We start from the raw sequence: 20,061 nt of genomic DNA on the forward strand, positions 1-20,061 counted from the left end.
TAATAAATCTGAAATGCTGTGTAAACAGCAAGTGTGAATTTAGAAACGATAAAAATATATGACCTACACAGAAAAGGAGACAGATTATAATCAACATTGTTCATGCCATGCATTTTATTTCTGTACATTTGTGTGATATACTGTTGTTCCCATTCTGCATTTTTCTTTTGAATAATTGTTTCACACCATCCTAATGATCCCCCTGGAGATGCTGTAAATTGATAGGTCCTTGGCCAAGTGACTGTGTGAGCTTTCCCTCAGGCAAGCTTCTGATTAAGAAAGTAAGGGTCACTGTGTCACCCCAATAGTGAAACTGTTCTGGTCAAGAACTGTTTTCTGTTACTGTGAACATTGCGTCACTGACATCTGTAGATCGTAATATTAATAGAAAATAAAATAAAATGATGTGAAAAAGGCTCATCTCTGTAATTCCCAATCTCTGCATTGAGTCGCTTGCCTCGTTGCAAAAATAGCACTAAAAACTGCTCCCACTGAAATCAGTGGTGAAAGATTGGCCTAATACCTGTTCACCCAGTATTGGAATCAACATTTTATTTTAAAAACATAAGCTAATTGTATTAGAAATAAATTCAAAAACTTAAAAAATGATCAAAAAAGGAAAAAATGTTACAACTGATGCAAACAGAATTTGTTTTTATGATTATTATTTTCAGTTCACAATTTCTTTTTTTAAGATTTTTGTTACAATTTAGGACAGGCTTTTTTTTTTTTTTTAAACTCAAAAATTTTCACAGGACACGAAAACCATTTCCTATCCAGCTCTAATTTTAAGCTGTGATACAAAATAAATTTTCTGATTCTGCCAGTATCCTCTCATACCTTGTAATTTAAATATCAATAGAATACTCTGTTGATTCTTACCATGCCACCAATTATCTTTATCACTTACTGTCACTACAGTCATAGGTTCATTCTTACAAATGTCTGCTAACAAAAATACATTTTTTAATCCTGTATTGCTTTGTGTTAAAGTTACTGTGTCAGTAGTTTATCAGGGTCTGGTATCACATAGTGAATGAGGCAGTTACTAGTCACAAACCTTACTTTCTAGCATCTTCTTAGTGCAAAACTCTTTAAATTAGTAAGGCTAGCCAAAGACTCAGGTCGAAGTTGTGTCAAAATTTCTGTCTGACCTTTCTATTCTGACAATATTAGGTCAGCTTGGACTCCCTGAGTTTTGGATGTGTCTCTACCTTAAGTCACTTCATTTATGTGCAGGGTGTATTAAATCAAATGGTGACATCATTACAGCCTTAATCAGACAACCTACTATATTGTACATAAGAAGTGGAAAACAGAAATGGGAGAAGGATTAATTATCACATAGCCTGCACTCTAGCTTATTTTTAAAAAATGTATCACAAATCTAACTGTAGCTACTCTAGAGGGTGACAGATTTGAAAATTGCCTCTTTTCATTTACAATATAAGCTTTATACATCTCGAAAAGATCCACTTCTTTTTTTATCCAGGAGGGGAGAAATCAATTGAATTTTTTTTTTTTTTTGGCTATAAAGGCAAAAGAATATACCAGCTAAAGAATTTCCCCCAATATAAATTATGAATGCTCATTTTCAGATTTTAAGTTTCAATGAAGATGTAAAAAGGTTGATGAGGGAGCTAGTGCTTAATATTCAGCAGCTAGTCAGGAAATTCTCTTTCTTTCTTTCTTTCTTTCTTTCTTTCTTTCTAGAAATCTAGTTATCTAATATTCAATAACTAGAAAATATGTCAGAACAGTTAGCATACACTGCCTTTATTAATACTGTAGGATGAAATATTAAAAATTACTTTTTTACCAAGCTATTTTTTAATGTTTTTGATGGAAAGTTTGGTATTTAATTTGATTTGATGACTGTATCCCCCGTGCGATAAAACACAACACTGTGGTCACCAGCTATTTACAATTTGGTGTCCTTTTGTTCCTTTAGTATCCAGACAATTTTCTTATGTGCTAAGACACAGATTCAATTTTCACAGTAACTTGAAAGCAACCATTTAACTAGCTTTTAGAGCACTGCATTTAATAGAATGTCCAATCTTTTATTTCAATCCCCCTCAACTTTCCATGGCCCCAAGTGCTACATTTAAAGATATAAGCACAATGGAGGAGTTTTGTCAAGCAATTCCAATTTACATTTTGTTTCCTCCTTCCATTTCTTTTAACAATGTGTTCGAATCCACAGCAGCACTATTTCACGTTGGTATGCCAAGATAGCTTTGGCCTGTCAAAATGTTTTATGACAGCTTGAATAAAGAACCATCAGAGCCCCATTTGAGATTCACAAGGTTACCTCCAATCCAGGCCCTTATCACAGACACAAGAGGATGGCTCATTCTCCATCTGCCTGCCTGAAAGCACAATAGAGGAGGTTAACCTATTGTTTTCTTCTTTCTTTCTCTGATCTTCTTGTTTCATTTAAATGACAAATAAATGTTTATCTGCTCAGAAACTTGAAACATTGTCATTAAGATTATAAATAAATCTGTCAAAATACAGATCATAGCAAAAATTTACTTCGAGGTGAAATCTTAAATAATTTCTACAGGAATTTGGTATATTCATTTGGCTCTTCAAACTTCCTATATCTGGTTTTGCCTTTTTCCATTATATGATCTTTTTTAATGATTTTATTTGAAACATATTAACACATACCACTATCTGAGCTATTATTAATTACATTTCAAAATATGCAATAGATTCATACATAACTAAGAGGTTGCATAGCACCCTTAAATTATCTGTGTTTTGTATTGACTTCTGATCCAATTCCTACATCTCAATATTTCAGCAATTCAATATTGTTAGAATAAGAACATTCTTCCCTAATTTCATATAGAGAACAATTATTATATCTTTTTAAATAGGCTGATTTGATTGCAGCCAATTATTGTAATGATTGGGATCCAAACTTCTTCCATAACAATAATTTGGTTAACAGACTTTTAGTATGGACCCTCAAACTTATTTTGGCTTTACCACAAGTCCTGAACAAAGGGCAACGTGTAGTTGTGTTGCCCCAGGAGCAAAGCAGAAACCGATTGTCCCTTGGTTACCCCTCTGCGCCAGGAAGGATGCAAACTGCGTCAGCCATATAACTGGTGCCCCCTACATCTTCAACTGAGATAGTTGGTGCATGGGGGAAGGGAACTGGATCCAAGGTTCCTCCCACTTACTCCCTTGCTTGGGAAGGGGAGTATTTGTCCCACAGAATCTGCTCTCCCATCCTGTGTTTCTTCCATTGATGTTGGTAGCCCACAGAGAGTAAGGATGTTCCTGCTGTCCCCTTGCACACCAGCTCAGGAGTGTAGCCAGCCTTCTAATGCGGCCTATGAAATGATGGTTAGCTTCTGTAACGGTAGCCTATAAACACTGTTAAATTCTGTTAAAGTATATTGAAACTGGAGCGGGAGCTCTCATCTCCCATCCAAAGGCTAGGTCTACACTACCCGCCTGAATCGGCGGGTAGAAATCGACCTCTCGGGGATCGATTTATCGCGTCCCGATGGGACGTGACAATCGATCCCCGAATCGACGCTCTTACTCCACCAGCGGAGGTGGGAGTAAGCGCCGTCGACAGGAAGCCGCAGAAGTCGATTTTGCCGCCGTCCTCACAGCGGGGTACGTCGGCTGCGATACGTCGAATTCAGCTACGCTATTCACGTAGCTGAATTTGCGTATCTTAAATCGACTCCCCCCTGTAGTGTAGATGTAGCCAAAGACAAGGGGTAGTTGTGGGAGAGTGCTGCTTACCCAGGCCAGGAGAGGAGGAGGTGACTCCTCTCTACATTTTTTTGCAGGGAGAGCTGTCCCTTCCTTCCTCCCAGTTCCCTCTTACTTTAATCCCTGATTACTTTTCACCCATTGAAAACTATTTAATATTCATTACTTTTATAAAATACTTCACATTTCCAGCCACAGATATAGTTGCTAATGACAAAGGATCATGCACTTGTGCGAGGAAGCTTACAGATGATGCCTCAGACTAAAGTTGTCTCTTAAAGCTGCTCTGATTCAGGTGGCATGGAAGCAGGTTCACTGTTCCAAGGAGCATTCTGCATAATGAAATTCCTGGGCTGACTGCACAATAAGTGCTTTGCTTCATCACAGTCATGCTTTCTTACATCATTACAGTTAAATTTCCAGGCACCAAAACCTACATTGACCCTGAAACCTACGAGGACCCAAATAGAGCTGTCCATCAATTCGCCAAGGAGCTAGATGCCTCTTGTATTAAAATTGAGCGTGTGATTGGTGCAGGTAAGGCTGCTGTGGCTTCTGTATTCAACTGTTCCATTTAGCTGGGATCAAAACTCATACATCATAATGACAGGCAAATAATTATACCTCGGGTATAGAACTTTTTGCATTTACCAGAGCGAATAGAGCAATGAAGCTGCACTTGCTTATAAAATGTAAAAAATAATTATAGAAAAATAAAGAGGCTTGTGTGGGATTAAAAGCTTGTATGCTTCTAATTCCAGATTTATTTAAAAAAAATTACAAATAATATTATTACTTTTTTTAAAGTAATTTTTTTACCTGTTGTTCTTTGTCAGAGTAAAGAGGTTGGATGTTAGTGTAAATCCTGCTCACTTTACTCACATAAGAAGTTCCCTTGATTTCCATGCATTAAGAAAGCAGGATACAGCCTGTAATGTATGGTCTAATGAGGCCTTTTTAATAGAACAGAATCCTCCTTTAAAACTTTTTGTTGCAACTGTTCTACCCTTTTTAAAAAATATAAATATATTTTATTAGTACAAAAAAGTTCTTGTTTTACCTCTCATGCTGGATTGTAATTGTACTGGCATTACATTGTTTTTCTTCCTCTTGAACTGTCTACCACCTACTTAAGCGGTGTGGTGTTCATACTCTAAAAAAGCAGTTTCATTTGTTTGCATTAATGAGATATGTGACATTTTTATTGCACTAGTCGATGTAGTGAAATTAAGTTTCCATGGGTAAGAAAAATATCAAATACTTTGGATTCCTGGAGGAAACATTCCTTTGCCTTCCTGTTCTTTTTATCAAGTATTGTTAGAATACTTTATCAATCACCCTACTATGGTTTGTCAAGCACTGTATATTATGTGTAACATTGCTATTTAAAAAAATATCTCTACAAATATTAAGTTTTAGGCTATAAAAAAGAATGACAGCACTTAGAATTAGCTAATGTTCCACTCTCAGAATCATGTTCCTTAGGTACCCATACACATGATGAATGTTACCTTACTTTAGGTGTAACCCAGCTGAAATTAATAGAACTTCTTACGCAGTAAGCTGCTACTCAACATGAGTAAAGGCATCAGAATCAGGTTCTTGGGTCTACACTACCACTTTCTTCGGTATAACTTACGTCGCTCAGGGGTGTGAATAAGCCACACACCCCCACACTCCCCGAGCGACGTACGTTACACCAACTAAGCACCGGTATGGACAGCACTATGTCAGCGGGAGGGCTTCTCCTTCCAACATAGCTACTGCCCCTCATGGATTTATGTGCAGCTGCACCAATGTAGCGCTTCTAGTGTGGACTAGCCCTAAGTAAGTGGCATTTAGCATGATACTAGAACAACAGTATCTCTTTCAGTACAGCATTACTCTTTATGCTGCTGGTTTTAGATTCTAGATTGGCACAGTACAATCAGTAAATATGGTCTTTGCTAGTTTGCTAATCCATTGTTTGAGATGAGAGACTACCACATCAACAGGTTCAAGTAAAAGGCTCCTCCTTTGATTAGGCTGAAATGATATTTGTCAAGCCACTTTGAGCGAAATCCTGAAAAACATCACATGTAAACGAGGTGGAATTTAAGACAGAAATCCACTTCTGCTGTCACTTACAACAGTGTAAATCCAGAATAACTGTTGGCATCCATGGAGTTACTCTGGATTTGCACACACATAAGCAAGAGCAGTTTCTTTTCAGTGTGTAAAGTGGGCTTTCTGGAGCATGTAAATTAGAAGCAGAGTTCTACTGTGGTGCAAGTGTCATTTTTGCTGGGTTTAGCTGTGGTCCAAATCAGTGGATGCGATTAGCTAGCAAGATTGAAAGGGAAGGTATACCTCTTACAGCAGGCTGACAGAGACACAAAGGAACTGCTTTACTATACAGCAAAGAAGACTATAGAACGTCTGCTAGGGACAGTCAGAAAAGCACCATAGAATTCTCAGTGTGCCTCAGTTATTATGGTAGGATAGAATACTGAGCCTGTCTTGGATGAGTGCTGTGTGAGCATGTGTTTGTTGATTTTCATAAGGGTTATGGGATTTTTCTTGCTAACTTTGTCATTGCCATCCTGCTGATGCCACCTGTTATATGCAGGAGTTGGTGCCACTGTGCTGAGTCTTTGTTCTACACTATAGCCTTTTGTTTCTACCCAGTTCCCTGGTGACATGCTGAGCCAGTGGATGCTTGGCTGTGAGTATTACACACTCTGTGACATATCTTCTGGGGCCATCTATGGGCATGGCCTTGAATGCCTTTGCCAGATGACCAACTTTAGCAGTCATTCTGATTGGACAAGCAGCGTTTGTGAAGGCATTTAGACCTTGCCAACGCATGCTGTTTTACTGTGTGTGTGTGTGTGTGTTCCTGTTGTGCTGACTGGTAGAGCTGTTTGGAACAAATATGCACTTTCATCATTTAATCAAACAGAGCATTTTGGTTTCTGTGAAACTTTCATGAGAAAGGTTTTGATGTTGGGGCATGGGAGAGAGAATTTACCCATTTTATTGATTAATTAAATCAATATCTTCCATTTCATAAACTTCAGTGTGATTATTCTATTTTTTGACAGTCATTTACAGCCTGATTCTGACCTCATACGAGTATAAATTAGAAGTAACTCGAAAACAGGTATGAGTTAAGAATCAGGCCTAAAAAAAAGCAAGGAAATCCATCATCCTTTACAAAACTATTTTATTTTACATATTTAAAGAAAAAATTACTGATATTTTATAAAGACACAAATATTGGGGGATGAGGGGGGAAGAGACTGACATAAAATGTTTGCTGTTTAGACCCGATTCCTCAAAGAACTTAAGCATGTGCCTAACTTTAAGCTCTTGAGTAGTTCAGTTAAAATCAATCTGACTATTCATGGGATTAAAGTTAGGCATGTTCTTAAGTGCCATGTTGAATGAGGGCCCCAGAGAGGATATTATATAAATGAAATGTCATTCATAGTCAATCTGCTTTATTTTAGGAGAGTTTGGTGAAGTGTGCAGTGGGCGTCTGAAACTTCCAGGCAAGCGAGATGTTTCAGTAGCCATCAAAACCCTGAAAGTTGGCTATACAGAAAAACAAAGGAGAGATTTCCTGTGTGAAGCAAGCATCATGGGACAATTTGACCATCCCAATGTTGTTCATTTAGAAGGGGTAGTTACCAGAGGTAAGTAGTGACTAGATGTATCAGTCAGATAATAAGCAAAATGGCAGTAATTGCTATAATGTCCATGGTCAAAGATTCAAATTAGAAATGTACTGCATACTCTTAATGGATTTTCTCCTGAGGCGTAACTAACTAAAACAATATTCTTTATGCTACAACCTGAGGAAAAAATTAAGATGTACACATGATTAAAAGATGGAGTACTTTGAAATACACTATTTTTCTAGGTTCAATTAGCCTCAAAGACCATGCCGGAAGATAAGGTTTCTTATGTCCTTTCATATTATCTGAAGTGTCATTTTCTCAGAGTCCTCGTCACACAGCAGGAGTCAGGAGAACACGCTGACATTTTGATTTGTATGGTTTAATTTTGTGAATCATGACCATGCTCCATGCAGACATTTAAGGACTTAGAGCTCAGTAACAGTGCTGGAGGCTTCAAGAATGTTGGTCTCAACTATTCAGCCCTTTTATAGAAGCAATATGTGTTTTATCAGAAAAAGTCACTCAGTTCAGATTATGGGGTTTCAAACAAAATGTCCTTTCTTTTCCTTTAGGGAAACCAGTCATGATTGTAATAGAATACATGGAGAATGGGGCCCTAGATGCATTTCTTAGGGTGAGTACCTAAGGGAAATATGTACAGTACTTCAAAATATATATTATGTATGTTACCAATTTAGCATAATAAAACATTTTCGCAGTCTTGAAATGTGAACATGGCAAACACCAATAGATCTTTAAATTGTCCCAGCAAAATCAGATTAGAAATCAGAAGACCAGACAGGATCAAACTGATACATTTCTTGGCATTTAAATGATCCAATGTGGTACAGAAATCGTGGTTTTGATTACTATCATAGATTGAGGTTAATACCACAATACCTGAAGCCCTGTCGTGTGAACACATTTGTTTAGAGTAGCAGTTTATTTTTTTTAGCATAGTCGAAGTCACTGCACAGGAATCCCTAAATGAAGTACAGCAATACTTCAGAGAAGAATGAAGGGAAAAGAAAAACTACTTTTTGACAATTTAGCATTTGCTGAGTGAGTGCTCAGAACTGCCAAGCAATGTCTTCACCATGTTAGCATTCCACATGTAGAAGCCATAAAATGTAGAATGACTTGCAAGATGGTAGAGAAAGCAGAAAGATGATGATGTTTCCTTGATAAATTCTATGCTGTAAATAAATCTTCAGTATTTAGGATAAACAGAGGCTTTGATCCCAAAAGTGTAATACAGTTTATTTTTTATATATATATTGATCATTGTAAAAGGTGATGAACATGGAGGCAAGTTACAAACAATGCTATATAAAAAGAACCTGTCATGTCACAAGTTAATTAGGCTTTTATAACTTTTAACAGGTTCCATTAATTTTAAAAGTTTAGCTATTCAGGCCTTTCTCAACCATGTGTCCTGCTTTGTGGCTAAAACAAATACAATTTTGTTTAAAGTGGATTGCTTTGCCTTGAGATGTATTGCCTTTGGGGTAATAAGTGACTAGAGTGAAGAAAGTGTGCAAAGCTGATTTTCTTTTTCCCCCTCAAGTGCATTAACCAAGTGTGCTGCTCCTGTCTTCCCTTCAGAAACATGATGGGCAATTTACAGTCATTCAGCTAGTGGGAATGTTGAGAGGAATTGCTGCCGGAATGAGATATTTGGCTGATATGGGATATGTACACAGGGACCTAGCAGCACGCAATATTCTTGTCAACAGCAACCTTGTTTGTAAAGTGTCAGACTTTGGCCTGTCCAGAGTTATAGAAGATGATCCAGAAGCTGTCTACACCACTACAGTAAGAAACACAGCCGTTTGACAATATTTCTTAGGGGTTAGGAGATCTTTTTACAAACTGGGCAATAGCCTCTTTCAGATATGGTTGAGGGAAATACATTAATGGCCTGAGAGGTGCTAAGTAGTCCAAGGGAGTTACAAGTTGTCTTCAGAAACCTGGCTTTAAATAACTTTCAGTAAATGTCTAATAACATAATCTTCTAGTGGGGAGAATTCTTGGAAGTTTTTACTGGCTTTAGTGTCTCACGCATCTCTTTATAATTTTCTGAATGAACGGATATGGAAGGTTGATTTATAAAACTGTTTATCTCCTTTTTGAGCTAAGTAAAAGTATTTACACAGAAATCCAGGTATACTTCTTTTTCAGAGCTGAATTAATCTCACCTGAAAGCTAACTAATGTAAGGCATGACTGAAACTTTGCTGCTACTCCCACATAAGGGGTAACAATCCCCCCCGGATCTTCCCTTATTCCTGGTTGGGATCACTTTGCCATAGCTGTTCATAGGACACAGCTTACTCCTCTACTTTTTTGCCCAGCCAGCTCCACTCCCCATTCCTCCCTACCCTCACCCTGCTCACTTATGGTGTAGATAATAGCTGCCTCATGGAGCTGATCCCTCACTGGAACAACAATCCAGAGAGAACGCACAGTGGGCTAGAGTTGGCACTTATGTCACATTAATACTAATGACAATCTGGCCCTACATGATCGGACATGGATTTCGAAGGAGCCTTAAGAAATTTCAGTGGGATTTGAACACCTAATTCCCTGAGACCCATTTGAAATTGAAAATTCCAACATCGATCAACTTTTGAGAATAGCATAATTTTGGTGCTAGGATTAATGGAAATAATTGTAAAAATGCTCCTAAGAAAAACACTATGGAAATTTTATTTATAAACAAATCTTTTTTTTTAAATAGGGTGGGAAAATTCCAGTACGATGGACAGCTCCAGAAGCCATCCAATATCGTAAATTTACATCAGCAAGTGACGTATGGAGTTATGGAATAGTAATGTGGGAAGTAATGTCTTATGGAGAGCGGCCTTACTGGGACATGTCAAATCAAGATGTAAGCTATACATTTGCTATATTTGTATGGTTGCATACATGTGTACATATCAATAAATGTTCATATAATTTTTTTTTCTTTCTACACACACAGACATAACTTGTTTTAATGCATAATAATTTTTGTAACAATATTCTAGGATTTTTATATAGTGAAAAATTAAATAGATGATTACTTAGCCAACAACATTAAAACTGTATCATTTTCTTTGACACAAGTATGGGTTTTAGGTTTATATCATGAGTCTGAAACAGGATTGGGGCTCCAGAAATGGTAAGACAGACAAGTACTTCTTATTTTATTACATTAAGCTTAGCAAGAATGACATGTTTTCATTCAAACAAGAATTCTTAGTTTCTTGAACGCATAATTATGGTTAGTCAAGTGGAAAAAGTTGTCCAAAGTCAAAGGCAACAGTTAATGACATACTCTAGCAATTTCACTATATTTTAACAATATTCTTGTTTGTATAAAATGTGACCTAAAGCAGCAGGTCATCAGTAATAGCACAGAATAGTATTAATCTTGAATTTCTTACAAGGATATTTGTTCACACTGACTCTATACATAAACATATGCCAGAATGATTCTCATTCCTAGTTGTTCATTTTTTTGTTTTTGTTTTTTTATCGAATGCTCGACATCAGAGTTTAAAAAAAAAGAATATGAAAGTGTAAATGATGAGTCAGTTTGGCAGAGTGCAAAGTTGTTAATATTTGACAGGTCTCAGTGTCAAAGATTTCATGGACTGTCAAAATATGGGCAAACAAGTCCTTGGGGCAACGAAAAGGAATATTTACATTCCCTAGATGCCCAGTAGAGTTTCATTTTTTTTGACACCTTCCTTCTGTACTAGAGTCAAACATAAAAGGGGTCTGACAGGAATATAAGATGCCTCAAAGGCAAAGCTTACCTATCTTTCAGGGAAGAGTAAAGAAAAACTTTAAAACTGAAAAAAAAATCCAGTATCTTCTTGCTGAATTTTGGAAATGTTTTTAATTTTTATTTCCTTGTGTTGTAAACAGCTGAGGGAAGCATGTAAATTATCCTTGTTCATAAAAACACTAATCTCAAATCCTTACAATGACAAAAGAAATGAAATGACAAGTTATATCCCAATTAGCATGTAGATTAAGGATTTATAAATTCCTACTAAAATAATTTCAAACACTGATGTGTATTGTGATATGCAGGTGTGCCCTACAACTAACACACTGTGTGCACATGCACACCAACTAACCCTGGAGACTCACCCGTGAGGCTAAATTTTAAAAACTGCCTCTAATTACCCACAATGAATTACAGTTGCAACTAACTGCAGACACAAATGACAACACTTAAATGTGTCTTTACCAAATTTGCAGACACTGTCAGCAGCTTGTTCACTTAAACGCATCATTTGTGCCTACAATTGAGTATGGATGCAGAATTACAGGCCATGCTGTGTTTCCTTTAAAAATATGCCTCATAAAGTTTGCTGAGTTTGGAGTGGGTTTTTTTAGCCTCTACTATACTGTTTTATCCTATACTAGCAGTTTCAATGCCTTTGGATAGATTTGTGCGTAGTAACACAATCATGACTGTCTAAGCACATTCCTGTTCTCAATGGATATATCCATACAGAGCTGAGAAGTACTAGCTGAGCATTCAACCCAAGAGCAATCCTGCAATTGCACAGCAGGACGGCTCAGGATGAGTGGCACAGAACCCTGCTCGCCGCCTTTCTGCAGGCACAGTGCCTGTGCGTTCCGAACCCTGGCTGCCAAAACTAGCAAACAGTAGTCACTAACTAGCCCAACTACTGCGCATAACCCTTCTCTGGTACCCATTAGAGCTTTGGTGTGTGTCCTGTACAGGACTACTGGTGGACTTATGTGGAAGGAGGAGTTCACTACACTCCCTTTTCTCCAAATTTGTGTTCCTCATAAGGCAGGATGTAGCCCTCCAAATGGATGTTTTTCCTTCAGTTACTCAACTGCTTTCTGTGCCACAAGTACTCCTGTTCTTTTTAAAAAAGGAGTGTCCCTGGCAGTGACCTGTTACAACAAACAAAGCATCACAGTACCCAATTAACACAGCTTTGTCCCCAGAGCTGGTAGCTCCCTATCTGAAGCTAGGACTAGGCAAGTCCTCAGGCAGCCTGGGAATTTGGTAAGCACAAAGGTTTCTAAAAGAAACAATGGGCCAAGCACAGAAATGGAGGAACAGAGAATTGAGGCAAATGTAAGTGATACAAATCTGTGCTATTAGCATGAATCCTTGCTGTATTCGATTAGCTATATTTGTTTCTATAAACTATAATCATATAGTTTATAGAAAAAAATCCCTTAATTCATTCATTTTTATTTACTGCTTGTTATCTAATTTAGAACTGTTTTTTTCCCCCTTAGATATTAGTAATATTTTAAAGGCACGAAAGTTGCTAAAAATTTTAGCTATTAACCGTCAGTTTAGTTCTTTAAATCTTGAACATGCACAGACTACATTTTTAATCTTTTGGGAATCACCTTGTTCCTACTCCCACCATTCTGGCTATAGCCAAATCCATTCTTTTTTGTTTCCCAATTTGATCTTTCAGACTTGTTTGCTCATACCAGATGTCAAAGAAACTGGTCCTGCTGCATCCCTAAGGCCTTTCTAAAAATAATGTCATTATCATAGTCACTTCCTATCTTCTGGGATCTCTCCAGAACAAAGTGAGCATGTAAAAATACCTACTAATGTGCCTCTCATTTCATTTGCCACTTCCTCTAAAGCTCTTGAATGTATGTTGTCATTCCTAGGAGTCTTGTCAGTTTTAAATCCCTTTAACCTTTTAATGGCTGTGGTGGTGTTGTCTGGATGCATTTTTATTATTCACTGATTGTCTCTACAAGCCTGACCTAAAACTGATACTTTTATAACGAGAGATACAAAAGAAGATTTGTTTTTCTTCTATCTGTAATTCCTGTATTCATTCTTTAGGATATCAGAATAGTGTTTATTTTTTCATTTGAATCATTTGTTGCTTTTAAATTTGAGGATTTTCCTCTTAAATCTTACTAATGGATCTTATCTTTTACTCTTTAAAATATTTTCCCTGTGTGTATACAGTACAACTCTTTCTATTATTTGTCCCCTCACCCTCCTGTTATCTGAGTGGCACTTGTACTATCTCTGAGTATTCTTCATCACTGTCTATCTTAGGTATTTATATAGCCCCCCATTACTGAAGAGGCTGAGAACTTGACAGTTTTTAATGTATTTATTCTCACAACACCCTTCTGAGGTATGGAAGTGCTATTCTTTATTTTACGTATAGAGTACGCAGGCACACAGAGGCTGGGTGACTTGCCCAATGTCAGAAAGGAAGTCTGTGGCAGAGCAGGGTCTTGAACACATCTCTGATGAGGGCCATTTCCATTAGACCATGTTTCCAGGGACTTCACTTCCCCTCTGTAAAAGATTCTGATACAACCACTGATTCCAACCAAATTTCTGAAGTTCATTCTGCATTTGCAGTTGCCTTTAGTTTGCAGTCCAGTGCTCTTGCACTTTCTCACACATCCTATGGAGTATTTTATAGATGAAGTTATTGTGTTGACTAAACCCTGGATATTCACCAACTTTTATTTATCACGGCAGATTCATTTCATAGGGCTAAGCCCAGACCTGATCTTGGTTTCTCTACAAACTGAGAGGAAACAGCACCCTTCCTTAGCAATTCTAATACAGTTATGTCAGTCAATGTCACTGTACTTGAAATCTCCCATGAACAGTGTTTTAGCCCTTTTTTATAAGCCTTTCTTTTCTGCATTGCTTCCTGACATGCTTTCTTATCCTGCCCGCAAGGTGCATAGCAGTTTCCTGTGATTTTTCTTTAATCATTTCTATCTTTCTCTTAAATCCAAATGGACTTGACTGAGGAAGTCAAACAGTGGGTGTAATTCTTGCTTCAGACATTATGTCCTCCCTCATATCACCATGTGCCACCTTCTCATATTAAGTCTGACCTTGCTTTAGACTGTTACATTAAGATATCAGCCAGCCAGGCCTCACAATGCCATTTCACATTGTGTTCAGATTGCTTGTTTGCCTCTAATAACACAGATTGGCATAAAATGCAAATTTTTCATCTTAATAATTCCCGTCCACTAAATATTTCCTGATTTTTTTTAAAGTCTTTGGGCTTTTTGGATTTTGTGGGTAAATGCACAGACTCATATCCATTTACAAATCAATCTTCAACTGCATGCTCTCTCTCAAAGGCCTTTGGGCAAATAATATTGCTTTCTAGAATATCTCCATCTATCCATTTATCTATTGCACCCTAGGTGAATTTAATTGTTGCTCCCTGCTGCTGATTTGACTAGGTTATACAACCATGTTCTGCACACCATAGAGTAATATGTTTAATAATCATGGAAGATAAAAATCAAGGGTATTATATGAAAACAAGAATGCTAGTGTCAAAACAACAGACTCTGCTTTCATAATGCTTTGACTGCTTAATTTAGTTGCTTGATTTTTTCCCAGTTATTAAAATTCATTCTCTAAATATTTCTGCCTTGACGAAATCCTCTTGTTCTGGCCATTAGGTTATAAAAGCAATTGAAGAAGGCTATCGTTTGCCAGCACCCATGGATTGCCCAGCAGGCCTTCATCAGCTCATGCTGGACTGTTGGCAAAAGGAACGTGGTGAAAGGCCAAAGTTTGAGCAGATAGTTGGTATTTTGGACAAAATGATTCGGAACCCAAACAGTTTGAAAACCCCTCTTGGAACCTGCAGCAGGTAAGAAAACTGCCAGTGAGGATTTATAATTCTCTGAATATATATTGACTCTGAATGTGTTCTGATTAGCTGCTGGCTCCAGCTCCGTCCAGCTGCTCATTCTGCTACTCTCTTTTTTTCCTTCCCTTTTTGTTCCTTCTCTCCCCATTTCTCCCCTACATGTCATTCAGTAAAAATAAAATCCACACAAAAATGACTTAACTAAAACAAAAATACCAAATAAAAGAAAAAAAAATCTTGCCACTAAAATTCATCCTGTTGGCAAACCATCACTCTGTTCACTCTGCTTGTATGTTCTATCCCATTTCTGCCTCTCTTCTCCCTCCCCTTGTATGTCTTGTCTATTGAGACTATAAATTCCTCAGGGCAGGGACCATCGTTGTCTCTGTGGTTGCATGATGGGGTCCTGGCCTCTATGCACTGCTGCAATAAAAATAATAGTAGTAATACAGTTAAGCTTGGAAGAATTTGATTTTTATCGGTAAACTTCAATTTCACTGTGCTCACACGCAAACCGATGACAAAATATTTCCATCAGTAATAATCAATGTTTACAAATGCAAAATGAGAAAAAGGCAGCTTGAGAACTTAATTAGAGTTTGATTTAAGGATATTTATTTTGACATGTGATGTTGACAATTTTTGTTTCAGTGGCTAAAAAGCTTTAACTTTTTGAATCTCAATGTCAGCTGTCATTAAATAATTATTGTCTGATCCTACCATTGTCTGAGCCCCTCCCCCCCCCAATTTCCCAGAACTGTGAAAATGTAATCAATAAAAATAAAAAAATGCTTAAAAATAAACATTGATATTTTCTGTCAAAATTATAAAAAGAATCAAATTCTGCCAAGCTTAAATACAATGTCTATATAGCCATCCTTTTTATACTGTGCTACAAAGTGAACTCTCCTTTTTACCCTCATGACTATTTTTAATTCCATTCAGCCATTTCATCATTAATTCCTTGGTCTGACTTCAATGTTTTTTTCTTATGACTTGCCTGTTCCCATGAGTTACTCAGTCACAGTTATCTTGTGTCAGGAGACCTGTGTTCAGTTCCCAGCTCTGGCACTGACCTCATGTGTGACCTCAGGAAAGTCACTGCAACTTTCTCTCTTTATGTTTCCCTCAATCCTTTCTCTGTTTTATCTATCTGAATCACAAGCAATTTGGGGAAGGGACTCTGTCTTTTATGATGTGCTTGTACAGTACCCAGGACACTGATCTTCTTTGGTGCTACTATAATACACATAATTATGGCTGTTGATTAATCAGTTAACTCATGCGATTAACTCAAAAAAATTAATCATGATTTAAAGAATTAATCACAATTAATTGCAGTTTAATAGCACTGTTAAACAATAGACTGCCAATTGAAATGTATTAAATATTGTGGATGTTTTTCTACATTTTCATATATATAGTATTCTGCGTTGTAATTGAAATCAAAGTGTATGTTATTTTTTATTACAAATATTTGCACTGTAAAAATGATAAGCAAGAGAAATAGTATTTTTCAATTCACCTCATACAAGTACTGTAGTGCAATCTATTTGTCGTGAAAGTGTAATTTACAAATGTAGACTTTTTTGTTACATAACTGCACTCAAAAACAAAACAATGTAAAACTTCAGAGCCTACAAGTCCACTCAGTCCTACTTCTTGTTCAGCCAATCGCTAAGACAAACAAGTTTGTTTACATTTACAGGATATATTGCTGCCCGCTTCTTATTTACAATGTCACCAGAAAGTGAGAACAGGCATTTGCATGGCACTTTTGTATCCGGCATTTTAAGGTGTTTACGTGCCAGATATTCTAAACATTCGTATGCCCCTTCATGCTTCGCCACCATTCCAGAGGATATGCTTCCATGCTGATGATGCTCGTTAAAAAATAATTCGTTAATTAAATTTGTGACTGAAATCCTTGGGGGAGAATTGTATGTCTCCTGTTCTGTTTCACCCGCATTCTGCCATATATTTCATGTTATAGCTAGTTCTGGGGGAATTCTGCACCAAAAAAACTGCAGCAGAAAATTAAAAATTCTGTGCATGATATTATAAAATTCTGCATATTTTATTTGTCAAAATAACACAATATAATCACTCTGGTTTCAATTATTTTGGTAATTTATTTAAACTACTATAAAATGGATGGAGAATTGAGGTGGGGAGCATTGGAGAAAATTCCCAAACCCCCTTGCCTAACAGTAATGTAACTAGGTTTAACCCTTTATTTCTAGTTATTAGTCAACAAATATATGCAGCCACATGCTCAGTGTTACATCATAGCCAGTTGAAGACCAAGTGAGGGCTGGGGAATCAAACTCACAATTTAGTCCAAAAATTTAGACCAATTCTGATCACTAAAGCATCATAAGCATTTATAAGGCCATACCATCCTTTACAATAGTCTGGCAATGTAAAGGAGCTTTAAAACTTTTATACCTATTTTACTCCTGGGGGAATTCACAAAGAGAATGGGAACAATTCACTAAGCAAGCAGGCTGCTATATTCTGCCCCGCCTGAGGGGATAATGCCTGTCCCACACCTACCTCCTCAGAAATACCCCGAAGCCCTGCCCCTGCACACGAAGCGTGCTACAGTAGTGAGCGAGAGGAACAGAGTGTCTCTCTCTCACACACACGACTGCGGTGATTTATGTCTCTATTGGCTGCTCCGGTGCCTGAACCAACCTGCCTCCGCTGCCGGAAAAGGGTGTGTGACCGCTCTTGCGGCTTCTCTTTGTTTCCCCGTCAGAAGTCATTTTTCTGGGAGGAAGAAAAGAAATCTGCGGGGGGCATGAATTCTGCACACACGCAGTGATGCAGAATTCCTTCAGGAGTAAAAATTTTAAGAACACTTTCACTGCAGATTTGACAAAACACAAAGAAGTTACCAATGTGAGATTTCTAAAGATAGTACAGCACTAAACCCCAGGTTTAAGAATCTAAATTGCCTTTCAAAATCTGAGAGGGATGAGGAGTGGAGCATGCTTTCAGAAGTCTTAAAAGAGTAACACTGATGCAGAAACTACTGAACCCAAACCACCAAAAAAGAAAATCAACCTTCTGCTAGTGGCATCTGACTCAGGTAATGAAAATGAACATGCGTCGGTCTGCGCTGCTTTGGATTGTTATCGAGAAGAACCCGTCATCAGCATGGACGCATGTCCCCTGGAATGGTGGTTGAAGCATGAAGGGACATTTGAAGTTTTAGCACTTCTGGCACATAAATATCTTGTAACGCTGGCAACAACAGTGCCATGAGAACACCTATTCTCACTTTCAGGTGACATTTTAAACAAGAAGCCGGCAGCATTATCTCCTGCAAATGTAAACAAACTTGTTTGTCTGAACAAGAAGTAAGACTGAGTGGACTTGCAGGCTCTGAAGTTTTACACTGTTTTATTTTTGAATGCAGTTTTTTTGTTCATAATTCTACATTTGTAAGTTCAACTTTCATGATAAAGAGATTGCACTACAGTATTTGTAGTAGGTAAATTGAAAAATATTATTTCTTTTATTTTTTACAGTCCAAATACTTGTAATCAAAACCAAATATAAAGTGAGCACTGTATGCTGTGTATTCTGTGTTGTAACTGAAATCAATATATTTGAAAATGTAGAAAACATCCAAAAATATTTAAATAAATGGTATTCTATTATTGTTTAACAGTGTGATTAATTGCGATTAATTTTGTTAATCACTTGACAGCCCCACAGATAATAAAAAAAGAACGTTGATTTCCAGTTGATAACAGTAGCCCATCAGGTTGATTTCACTCTTAATGAACTTTTGTCGTGCATTACAATATATTAAGGAGAATGTTACCAAAAGCTGCAAAGTACTGTTACATACGTCATTGCTAGCCATGGCAAAGCAATTAACAGAACAGGTGAAACTGAATATTTGACCCTATTATTTTCTATTCCTTAGGAATTTTTAATACCCCCACCTTCTTGACTCTAACTCTGCCAAATACTCCCTTCTGTTTAATTATTTTAGGAAACAATTTATGATACTGTTTTCTTCTGCCTAGACCAATTAGCCCTCTTCTGGACCAGAACACTCCCGATTTCACCACATTCTGCTCTGTAGGAGAATGGTTACAAGCTATTAAGATGGAAAGATATAAGGATAACTTCACAGCAGCAGGCTACAATTCTCTTGAATCAGTAGCCAGGATGACTATTGAGTAAGTTGGCACTGGTCATGTTTGACCTACATTTAGCAACCTTCCAAGGCTACATCTACACTACGGGGGGGGGGGGGGGTCGATTTAAGATACGCAAATTCAGCTACGTGAATAGCGTAGCTGAATTCGACGTATCGCAGCCGACTTACCCCGCTGTGAGGACGGCGGCAAAATCAACCTCTGTGGCTTCCCGTTGACGGTGTTTACTCCCACCTCCGCTGGTGGAATAAGAGCGTCGATTCGGGGATCGATTGTCGCGTCCCGATGGGATGCGATAAATCAATCCCCGAGAGGTCGATTTCTACCCGCCGATTCAGGCGGGTAGTGTAGACCTAAGCCTAAGTAAAAGCCAAATAATATTAAGCTGCAAAGTATTAGACCCAGTACAAACTCAGTACATAGGGTGAGATTCTGTCCTTCACTGAGGCTTACTCAGCACAGGAGTGTGAGTCCAGGGAGCAGTTCAAGGCTTCTTAATTCTCTGCCCTGCACAATTAGTGTAGTTTAGAGCAGCCCAGCAGCATCTGTAACCTATTCCAGTTAGTAACAGTCATTTTAGGACTGTCTGCCAACTGAAAATTGACGGAGGATATCAGTGGAACGAGAACAACCCCCTTCTCCTTCCTGGCATGTCTTTATGCTAGGGCTGAGAAGGCAAGAGGCTTAGAAGCTGCCCATGCCAGCTGAGAGCTCCCCCTAAAAGGGGGGATTCTTAGCTGCCCAGATATGGCCAGTGTTTGAATTTTGGGGCCACCTGAGCAGTACAAATGTGCCAGACTCTCAGAGAGACTGTAGC

The 20,061-nt window shown here is 37.8% G+C and overlaps 1 protein-coding gene and 1 long non-coding RNA gene across 4 annotated transcripts in view; one reads left to right on the forward strand and one right to left on the reverse strand.

The window, feature by feature from the left end:
• The window catches only part of EPHA7 (EPH receptor A7), a 181,685-nt gene that overhangs the window by 158,789 nt on the left and 2,835 nt on the right, over positions 1–20,061 (forward strand). For 2 of the 3 annotated variants that reach the window (XM_054022928.1, XM_054022930.1), the window contains 7 exons: positions 4,156–4,281; positions 7,236–7,421; positions 7,979–8,040; positions 9,012–9,221; positions 10,146–10,295; positions 14,873–15,066; positions 19,110–19,265. In XM_054022928.1, coding sequence (XP_053878903.1) covers positions 4,156–4,281; positions 7,236–7,421; positions 7,979–8,040; positions 9,012–9,221; positions 10,146–10,295; positions 14,873–15,066; positions 19,110–19,265 — 1,084 coding nt within the window. The remainder of the gene's footprint in view (positions 1–4,155; positions 4,282–7,235; positions 7,422–7,978; positions 8,041–9,011; positions 9,222–10,145; positions 10,296–14,872; positions 15,067–19,109; positions 19,266–20,061) is intronic. The other variant, XM_054022929.1, reaches the window with a different exon arrangement.
• The window catches only part of LOC128834321 (uncharacterized), a 106,304-nt gene that overhangs the window by 923 nt on the left and 85,320 nt on the right, over positions 1–20,061 (reverse strand). Inside the window, exon 3 of the long non-coding RNA XR_008444400.1 lies at positions 2,315–2,372. This is a non-coding gene — a long non-coding RNA (uncharacterized LOC128834321). The remainder of the gene's footprint in view (positions 1–2,314; positions 2,373–20,061) is intronic.

The sequence above is a fragment of the Malaclemys terrapin genome, chromosome 3, assembly GCF_027887155.1.
Source record: "Malaclemys terrapin pileata isolate rMalTer1 chromosome 3, rMalTer1.hap1, whole genome shotgun sequence".
Lineage (NCBI taxonomy): Eukaryota > Metazoa > Chordata > Testudines > Emydidae > Malaclemys > Malaclemys terrapin.